The following is a 10,163-nucleotide window of genomic DNA, read 5'->3' as shown; positions in this document are numbered from 1 at the left end:
CTCTCAAATTTTGGGTCGAAAATCAGTTTGGTTCCTGATTTTTTTTTAATCACGATAGTCCCTACATTTCTAATTTTCATCACCCGCATTCAAATTTCAAATTTGGCGTCACAAGCTGACTTGGCACATATAGCATGACCCACAAGAAGGGCAAAATGGACATTTTCAAATAAAAGATAAATAAAAAATCTCCCAACCTTAAGAAAATGCACCTCTCTCTCAAACCCCCCCCCCCCCCCCCCCGGCTCTCTCTCTCTATGAATCCGCTTGGCTTAGATAGAGAAGTGGTTAAGGGGATCCAGATCAGAAAAGATCGGGTTCCTTGGTGGTCAAGGGGAAAGGAAAGGTAGGCAGGCATCCCAGGTGGTTGTAGATGGATTGATCTAAAGCTCCGAGCAAGGGTGATGTTCAGATGAGAAAGGTGTTGCTCAAGTTGGGCAGTTGAGCGACCCAGATCCCTTTCGGATCTGGTTTGTTCGAGGGTCATGATTGATAGGATTTTCGACAAGTGGTGGCGCGGTGGTGCGATTGCAGGGTGGTTGACATGCTGGCGTCATGGTGTGCCAATGGAACTGTGTGAAGTTTGGTCTAGATGGCAATCTAAATATGATCAGAATTGGGTCTGCCAGCTGGGCGGGCTACCTACAGCTGCTAAGGCTCCCAATAAAGGGTGGCAACGAGGTGTGACGCCGTCGATGATGCTTGCCGGAGGCTCGGGTGGTAAGATGGTGACGGTGGTGGTGTTGCCAAGCTCGTGATTGCACACCGACGACGCATTGCCCAGGTGTATTCACTTGGCATAAGCTGCAGGCAGATGGATTGTTGGTGGTTGGACCATGTCTCTTTCTTATTTTTAGTCTATTGAGTCTTTGATTCTTGAAATAGTTAGCAGATGTTTGTGGCAGAGATTGAAATTACTAGATGATGATATATTGGTGTTGCTTGAGGTAAGGATTATTGTTTATGTGGTTCTCTTCCTCACTTATCTTAACCATTTGGATTTTGATGAAGAAAACGAAGAAGCAGATTGGGGTTTTGAGGTTGAGATGGATCAGACGGTAGAGAGATTGGGATAGCATCGAAACAACCTGCACATCAGATCGAATCCAACCCCATTACCAGAGGAATAAGAAGAATGAGGGTGTGGATTAGAGTAAAATCAAAACAAAGGGTAGTTTCGATATTTTGCCCTCATTGGGGGTCCAAAATCTAAAAAGTGGGTCATGTTGTCGGTCCCAAGTCAGCTTGTGACGTCATGGTTGGAATCAAATTTAAAATTTGGACGCGGGTGATGGAAATTAGAACTGCAGGGACGGTTGTAATTTAAAGAAAAAAAATCGGGAACTAAACTGATTTTTCTACCTAAAATTTGACGGAGTAAACTGAATTTAGTCCAAGAATAATTTACATAGATAGTTATTACTATTTTGGAAGCAAGCCAGCTAAGCTGAGTACAAAACCAACAAGAATATGGACATTCATTAATGTTTGGAAGTTTGAACAGTTGTTTGGAAGTTTGAACAGTTGTTTGGCAGTTGGAATAGTTTGCACGGAAAGAAACTCAAAAACCTATTAAACCTTTCTTTTGTGCATTTAGAGACAAATCAGTCTTTCTCAGTAGGCCATCAGTAGTTGAGCAATAATGAAAGGAGAGACACTGAAACAGAAGTAGGGGGACCTCCCTCAGTAGTCCTTCCAATCAATAGAAAAGAACTAAAGACGAATATTTATGATTTATGTTGACGTACTGTTTGTACTTTGTTGAATTTTATTTGGTTCCAAATTTTAGTTATATTATTAGTAACACATTACAGTTAACAAAACGGAGAGTGTGGGTTCCAAACCCCTTTTAAAAAAAAAAAAAAACGGAGAGTGAAATTCATATTCTTAATTTTACAATTCACATTCTATGTCTCTTTTTTTAATAATTTAAAATTTTGTCTCTAATAACTTGAGTTTTGTTTCCTTATCAAAATTTCAACAACAAAAAATTATAAAATAAAGAGTATGAATTTTACTCTTTAAAAAAATTGACTTTTCAAACTTGTACTAGTTTAAAATTAAAAACCCACCCTTAATTCTCATTGGTACATACTTTTATCTTCGTCAATATATTAATGCTAAAATAGGATTGGAGAGAGCAGAGCCTCCCAACCTGATTTATTAAAAGAGCTTGATGATACAAACAGAAGAAGGGAGGACATCGCCATACCCCTAGCCAAAAAACAGAAAAGCTAAAGAGGTTCTAACCTCTAGTCGATCAACAGATTAAAAGCGACAAGAAAACTACGTACAACTCAAATAAACTGAAAATTGGGAAGATCAAGTGAGTCTCGTCGACAAAGATTCAGAAGAAAAAGAGGAGCCTCATTCCACCACACCAAACCTGACGATGACAAACCAGCATTAGCAAGCGCATCTGCTACCTGTTTTCCCTCTCTAAAAATATGAGAAGATAATGAGTTACATAAGATAAGATGTTTATCAATTTGGCTCAAAGGCCAAAGCTTTCAGTCCATTGCCTACTTTGCAGGGAGCTGTCCTTTTCAATAGCAATTTCATTTGAAGGACACTTTTTTTGGTTAGATTTTCTGTTCGAAAAAACTTCCATCTTCTAGCACTGTCACTGCTTATATTTTCTGTTTTTTTTTTTTTACTAGACTAGACTTATATTTTCTGTCTGATATGAAAGATTTGAGTAGAGAATCCTATCTTTTCAACCTTTTTATTATTTTATGGTCATCACACAAAAAAAGACATAAAACAAACAAGCAGCTTCAAGATTTGCTCTATCACAATAGCAGTCACTGCTGACGTCTTGTTATGTTCTCCAATCTCCACTTGACCATAGTTTGAATGGCAGTTAAAATATAATATAAATCGTATTTGAATTGAGCTCTCCAAAGTATTAGTCAGATTAGTGATTTGTAAGTAGTGCATCTCTCTAAATCTCTAATCACTGCACGCTGCTTCCGTCTCTCTCCTTCTTGATGGGTGTGTTTGAATTTCGTTGTCTAAGTCATTCAGGAGGACTATGATTATATATATTATGCATATATGGTGGTCCGTCGCCCAAACAATTGGACTACCATGCTCTCTTGCTAACATTCATGTGATTTCCTCTGTCCTTGAGAGTTCAGATGTGGTTTGAACTATGCCGTAAGAATACAAGAAAATATCTTACTCGTCTCTATGATAAAGATATACTTCTTCAAAGAATTTGGCTGATTAGTTCAATAGGTTTCAGCTACAAACCGTAAAAGATTTCTTGAGCAACTAAGCCTATACAGATCTATGATTTTTAATATTTATATTGTTATTTTATTGGGTCCTTGACCTAAAGCATCAAAATTGGCCACATTTATCCCACCTACCCCAACAACAGAATTTTATTTCCACTAACCCAATTTAAATTAAAATGACAATTTTGCCCTCAATTGAATTAATATATTACATCATGCCACTACTCTAATCCACACCTCTCTCTCTCTCTCTCTCTCTCTCTCTCTCTCTCTCTCTCTCTCTCTCTCTCTCTCTCTCTCTCTCTCTCTGCCATGGTGGCTCCGGAAGCAGAGAACGAAGTCCACCACCGCTGGACCTTCACTGCGCCCAGACCTTGCCTGACCTTCACTACATCCAGACCCTCACTACCCCGACCCCGATTGGATCTCGCCGGACCTTCACTGCATCCAGACCCCACCAGACCGTCACTGCCCCGACCCCGATTGGATCAGAACACGATTCCAGATTTGTTGCTTTTGGAGCTCATCGACGGGAAGCATGGCGACCAGATCTTCCAGCCGAAACTCAAACTCTCCTCCAGAAAGCTCCAGACTGGACGTTCTAGTTGATTATTCGCCGGAGACGAGGACGTAGCTCTTGGAAGACCGGAGACGAGGACTCGAACCCGGTGATTTGGTCCAGTTTCTGACATGGGTGCCCAGAGCATTTTTCTGGGTGCCCAAATCATTTTTTTTTTTTGGTAAAACGAGTGCAGAATTTATTTATTTTTTGGTTAAAATGGGGCAGAAAGCCCATAAAGAAAGAAAGAAAAAGTTTTATTAGGAAGTAGTAGACGTCTATTGGGGAGCAATAAATGTTTTAAATTGATGCAGTCTCCTCGTTTTTTTCTTTAATCAAAGTTTTATTTGTTTAATTTTACGGAGATTAGTTCCCATTCTGGCGATCAAAAGTTCTATTGGGGGGTAATAGACGTCTATTGGGGGCAATAGACGTCTGTTACCCTCTATTGGGAGGCAATAGACTATTGGGGGTAATAGATGTCTATCAGGAGGCAATAGACGTCTGTTACCCTCTATTGGGGGGCAATAGACTATTGGGGGTAATAGATGTCTATCAGGGGGCAATAGTCCTTTATTGCCCCTCTATTGGCCCAATAGACGTCTATTGGGAGGCAATAGATGTCTACTATAAGGGGAAATAGATTATTGGGGCAATATATGTCTATTGGGATTTGGGAGCAATAGAGGTTTTCAGAAAAATCCGGTGGGCGGTGCCCAGTGACCGGATTCCGGGGACCGGTGACCGGATTTCTGCGACCCGTGACCGGTGACAGGATTCTAGCGACCGGTGACCGGCTCCGGCGAAGTCTCTCTCTCTCTCTCTCTAAGTAACAAAGGGGTGAAGGTAAAATGGTATTAAAAAAAAATAAAAAACAAAAAAAAAAATCTTAATTGGGTATTAGGGAAGATTTTCTTAGAGTGTTTTGGGTAAGAGGGAATTAAAAAAACTTAATGGGGTAAGTGAGAAAAACCCTTTTATTTTATTATCTATATTTTTTATTTGGATGAAATATTTCTATATGTAAGCTGCATCCTCTGCCAAGAACAGAAACTACTCAGAAGCTACTCACTCTCACTGTGATTGCAACCTTATATCAATATTCACTTTCATATGCAGAAAATTTGTTTAATTAAATTGGTTTGGTATGTCCTTCCACATTGGATATGCTTGCATCAACATATCTTTTGAAAAATTATGCCACATAACCAACTGGCTAGCTAGACTGCTATAAATATGTACGTGCAAAACTTCAAGACAACTGAGACACCTTCAGAACATTACATAAACCATGGCCAACTCAAACTCTCTTCCTCTCTATGAAAGGGTTGAGCACAGAAACACACTGCATAAAATCATGGAGTTTATAATCCTCTTCCTCCTCCTTTCACTCCTTGTTTATCGTCTCCTCTCATTCAACAACCATAAATTATCCTGGTCCATCGCATTTCTCTGCGAGCTCTGGTTTACCTTCAGTTGGGTCATCACCATGAGCAACAAATGGAATCTTGTTGACCATAAACCATACCCCGACCGCCTCTTGCAACGGTAATACTAATAACAGAGGCATCTCTTTTTTTTTTTTTTTTTTTTTTTTTGAAGCTTCAAGCCGCCATCAGCTCATTTATTTAGATCTTTAGTTAGTTTCATGCATAAAGCTAATTTGCTGTGAAACTTATTAGGGTGCCTAAGGATGAGCTTCCAGCAGTAGACTTGTTTGTGACCACAGCAGACCCAGAGCTTGAACCACCTATCATTACCATAAACACCGTTCTGTCTCTGTTGGCAGTTGATTACCCAACAGACAAACTAGCATGCTATGTTTCTGATGATGGGTGTTCCCCTATCACCTTTTACTCACTTGTGGAAGCATCGAAGTTTGCTAAGATTTGGGTTCCCTTTTGCAAAAAGTACAATGTTCAAGTTAGAGCTCCTTTTAGATACTTCACCAATAATTCCACGCTTTCTGGAAATAATAATAATAATAATAATAGCTCAATGGAATTCAAGCATGAATGGAAGATGGTGAAGGTGATGATTAATTATTTGTGGTTGGAGTCCATTCAGTGATTCCAGTCATCTCAATGATTGGTCTTACTAGTCTAGCTTTCTCTTTTATTTCGTTCTATAAATTTGTGGGATAAGATTTGTAATAATTTTGTATACTGATGAAAAATGAACTTGTTTTGTCTTCATGTTTTGTAGGATGAGTATGAGCAACTTAGCAGCAAAATCGAGGATGTGGTGCGCAAATCTATCAATCCATCTGATATTATTGAAGGCGACTTTTTAGTTTTCTCAAATGTACAACGTAATAATCATCCAACAATAATCAAGGTAATACAAAAATTCAAGCTTACAGCAATATATTTTATAGACTTACTGATTTGTATTGGCTTGGTCCCCCTCTCTAAAAATTCTTACAGAATTTACTTTGGAGTTGGTGCTAGGAAAAGCACTTACGGTAGTATATATATGAAGGGATAGTAATAGTAAAATTAGAAGCTGATTTTTTCATAACAATTTGAAGTGTCTTTCTTGTAAAAGCACTTGGAAGTGCTTCTTGAAGAAGCATCTGACTGGTACTTCTTCAGAAATCACTTGAAATACGGCTCAGAAAACACCTTGACTATTTTCAAAACCATGCCAAACATACTATCGATCTGTCTAAAAGCACTTTTGGCAATTTTAGAAGCAATAAGTTGTCCCATCAAAAATAATTAACTAGTACTACAGGTGAATTATATGTAAGCTCTGTACCTTTCAATTTTGAAGGTTGTATGGGAGAACAAAGAAGCACATTCGAATCGATCAGTGCCGCATTTAGTATATATATCCAGAGAAAAACGGCCAAAGCGTCCACATCATGCCAAAGCTGGGGCCATGAATGTTCTGGTATGAATTAACTTGATTCTTACCACCTTTTCTAATCAACTTGCTAACCAACTTACCATTGAATCATACAATAATATGCAGACTAGAGTCTCTGGGTTGATGACTAATGCTCCATACATGCTAAACGTGGACTGTGACATGTTCGCCAGCAGCCCGAACATTATTCTTCATGCAATGTGTATGCTACTTGGATCAAAGAATGAAAATGAAAATGCATTTGTTCAGTGTCCTCAAGCCTTCTATGGCGGTCTAAAGGATGATCCTTTTGGAAATCAGATGGTAGTTTTGTGGAAGGTGCATACTTGCAGTACCTCTTTTTTTTCCTGTTCTGATACAGAGACAGGAGTGTTAGTAATAGTAACAAGTCCTTTGTTACAGATGAATATACCTGGTGATGAGCCTTTTAGTACCTAACTAATTAATATATCCATCTCTTATAGTATGTAGCGCACGGAATTTCGGGAATTCAGGGGCCTTTTTATTCCGGAACAGGATGTGTTCATAGACGAAAAGTCATCTATGGTCTATCCCCCAATTATGTGAAAGTTGGAGAAACAAATGCAAAAAGCATGATGCACGGTAATCAAATAAGAAACAGGAACCTCTCTCCATCTAGATATAGTGAATGTATTGAGATGATTGTTTTAATAAACTTATTATGCAACAAGACTTAGTTTTCTAGCTTCATTTGATAGGTAAATCAGTCGATGAAGAACTACTTGATATGTTTGGGAAGGAATTCACCAAATCAGCTGCTGATGCTTTGAACGGGAAGGCAGAGTGTTCTAACATGCTTGCGAAAACTATTGAGGCTGCTTACTTAGTTGCTGGTGTTGGATATGAGTATGGCACACAATGGGGCAAAAAGGTTTGAAGTAGTTTGAATCCTCTGATTATATTTTCTATTTGAGTGGTACTTGGAATTTGATGAAAAGGAGTCTTTTTTCTTTGTTCTTTTTCTTTTTGTTGCAAAATTGGTATTTGAATTTCGGTACATGAATTTCAATTTTGGTTAGGACATAGGGACAGAATCAACCAATATTCACATAAATTACCAATTTGGATTAGAGTGATTCCCATAAATGTAGGACTTTAGTTCAATAGATATAAGCCTATTTAAAAGGTAAAGTTGATGGTTTAAACTATTACATCTATATATGTCAAGATTAGAATTAGAATATGTAAAATAAATAAAAAAACAAATGATGTCAAATGTTTTCCTATTCTATCTGATTAGAGGCTTCTTGTTCAATACAATTCCCCCCTCCTGTGAAATTACTCCATCCAATTTCTTTCTTCTTTAGGTGGGATGGATGTATGGATCCACAACTGAAGATGTCCTCACTGGGCTTTCAATCCATAACAAAGGTTGGAGATCCATTCTTTATGCACCAGACCCACCAGCCTTTCTAGGATGCGCACCTACTGGTGGACCTGCTTCAATGACCCAACAAAAAAGGTGGGCCACCGGCCTGCTTGAAATCCTCCTCAGCACAAACTGTCCCATATTTGGCACTCTCTTTGCAAACCTCCAGTTCAGGCAGTGCTTGGCCTACTTCTGGATCCTTTCATGGGGCCTACGCGCAGTTCCCGAGCTGTGCTATGCTGCTCTGCCAGCCTATAGTATCATCACCAACTCACACTTCTTGCCCAAGGTGAGAAAAATTTTATGCATCGTAAGCTAAATTTAGTTTCTTACAGAAACATTATATGGAATTGTGATATATAGAAGCTGTAGCCATTGAACTTCTTATTTAGAGAAATTAGAGCATACAAGTTCTAGTCTCCTGCATTTAACAAGTTTTCTTTAAAAAATTTCCTGAACAACTTGATTTTAATTTTTTTCAATTAAAAAAAAAAGAAAGTTTTTTTTCAATTATACTTTTCTTAAGGTTCGCACATAGTGTTCGATGAAATGCCTTCGCCTCGAACAGGAAGAGGTAGCTGGTTACATCTTCATGCCTTGAGAATAAAACTCTTAACCAAATTACACTGTATATAATACTATATAGTATATACAGATAAAATTACTTCCTCTTACAGAATGCATAAAACATCCATATATATTGTTACAAGAGGATTTTTCTTTTATATTTTTTTTTAATTTTTATAATCCTTACAACAATAATATTTGCTTTTTTTTACTCTTTTGAAAGCTCAAAATGTGTTATAAATGCAGGGCCAAGAACCAGCTTACTATATACCCATATCTGTGTTTCTGTTCTACAATTTGTGCACTTTATTAGAGTACCTTAGAACCAGTCTATCAATCCGAGCATGGTGGAATAACCAAAGAATGGGAAGAATAACCACAATGAGTGCATGGCTTTTTGGATTTCTTGGTGTTATACTCAAACTCTTGGGCATATCCGAGACAGTCTTTGAAGTAACACGGAAAGACCAATCTACTTCAAGCGATGAAGGCACTGAAGATACTGAAGCCGGAAAATTCACCTTTGACCAGTCCCCAGTTTTCGTACCTCCCACAGCAATGTTGTTTATGCAATTAACAGCACTGGCCACCGCTTTGTTGGGGCTTCAACCACCTGCCCGTGATGGGGTGGGATCAGGCTCTTTGGAGACCATGTGCAGTGTTTTGTTGGTGGTATGCTTATTACCATTTTTGAAAGGTCTGTTTGGATCAGGAAAATATGGAATTCCTCTGTCTACCATATTTAAGTCTGCTGGTCTTGCACTACTCTTCTACACCTTGTGCAGATATTAGGATGGTAGCTTGTAGCTAGTACCCGCTACTCTTCTACACGTTGTGCTATTGATGTATTGATGGCTTGGCAATCGCTTCATTGGGTTTTCAAGCACCAGCCCGCAACGATCAGGCCTCTGGCATATTAGGCCAGTTTTAAAAGGCTTGTTTGGTACTGGGCACTCCTTATTGAAGTTTGCTTGTTTTGTACAGATCTTCTGTACCTATTGTAGATATGGTAGCTTGTTTGGTACTACATATAATAATCTTCTAGGACCTTTTATTTTACTTCTGTAGGAGTTTTTATGGTTTTCGCTTTGTAAAATATATTATCCTTTTTAAAATTAAGAGAAAAGCCTCCGTTGATACCTTAGGCAGATATTGCCATTGGTATGGCAGCTAGTCGTAACACTACAATAAAATTGCTATTATTTACGGTTTCCATTTCAGATATCCATTTTAGATATACAAATTCCCTTTTTTAAGCAAAGTAGTTAGTCCTTTTTTATACATAACTGTTATAAAGTAGAGAGAATATGCAGAGAGAATAGTTGGGAGGAAGTAGAAGTATCTCATTCAGTCTCATTAGCCTCCTTTATATAGAGGTAGGGTTTACATAACTAATGAGTATTTACATGGACATCCACATAGATAATAATATTTACAACACTCCCCCTTGGATGTCCACCAATGAATGATGGTATTGGACACGCTTATTGTTGCCTCGTTAAAAACCTTGCCAGGTAACAAAAACCCAGTGGGA

The 10,163-nt window shown here is 38.4% G+C and overlaps 1 protein-coding gene across 2 annotated transcripts; it reads left to right on the top strand.

Moving 5' to 3' along the window:
• Positions 1-4,861: 4,861 nt before the first annotated feature.
• LOC133726008 (cellulose synthase-like protein H1) lies at positions 4,862-9,844 on the top strand. 2 transcript variants are annotated; one of them, XM_062153446.1, is made up of 9 exons: positions 4,862-5,349; positions 5,484-5,724; positions 6,007-6,138; positions 6,577-6,696; positions 6,778-6,990; positions 7,137-7,275; positions 7,392-7,564; positions 8,001-8,351; positions 8,876-9,844. In XM_062153446.1, exons 1-9 carry the CDS (start codon positions 5,093-5,095, stop codon positions 9,419-9,421), a joined length of 2,172 nt encoding a protein of 723 aa, XP_062009430.1. In that variant the 5' UTR covers positions 4,862-5,092; the 3' UTR covers positions 9,422-9,844. The 2 variants fall into 2 exon arrangements, with proteins under 2 accessions (XP_062009430.1, XP_062009429.1); XM_062153445.1 differs by having other exon boundaries at positions 5,484-5,832.
• Positions 9,845-10,163: the final 319 nt, after the last annotated feature.

This window comes from Rosa rugosa, chromosome 1 (genome assembly GCF_958449725.1).
Source record: "Rosa rugosa chromosome 1, drRosRugo1.1, whole genome shotgun sequence".
NCBI classification, from domain to species: domain Eukaryota; kingdom Viridiplantae; phylum Streptophyta; class Magnoliopsida; order Rosales; family Rosaceae; genus Rosa; species Rosa rugosa.
This window is presented reverse-complemented; position numbering and strand designations above follow the sequence as displayed.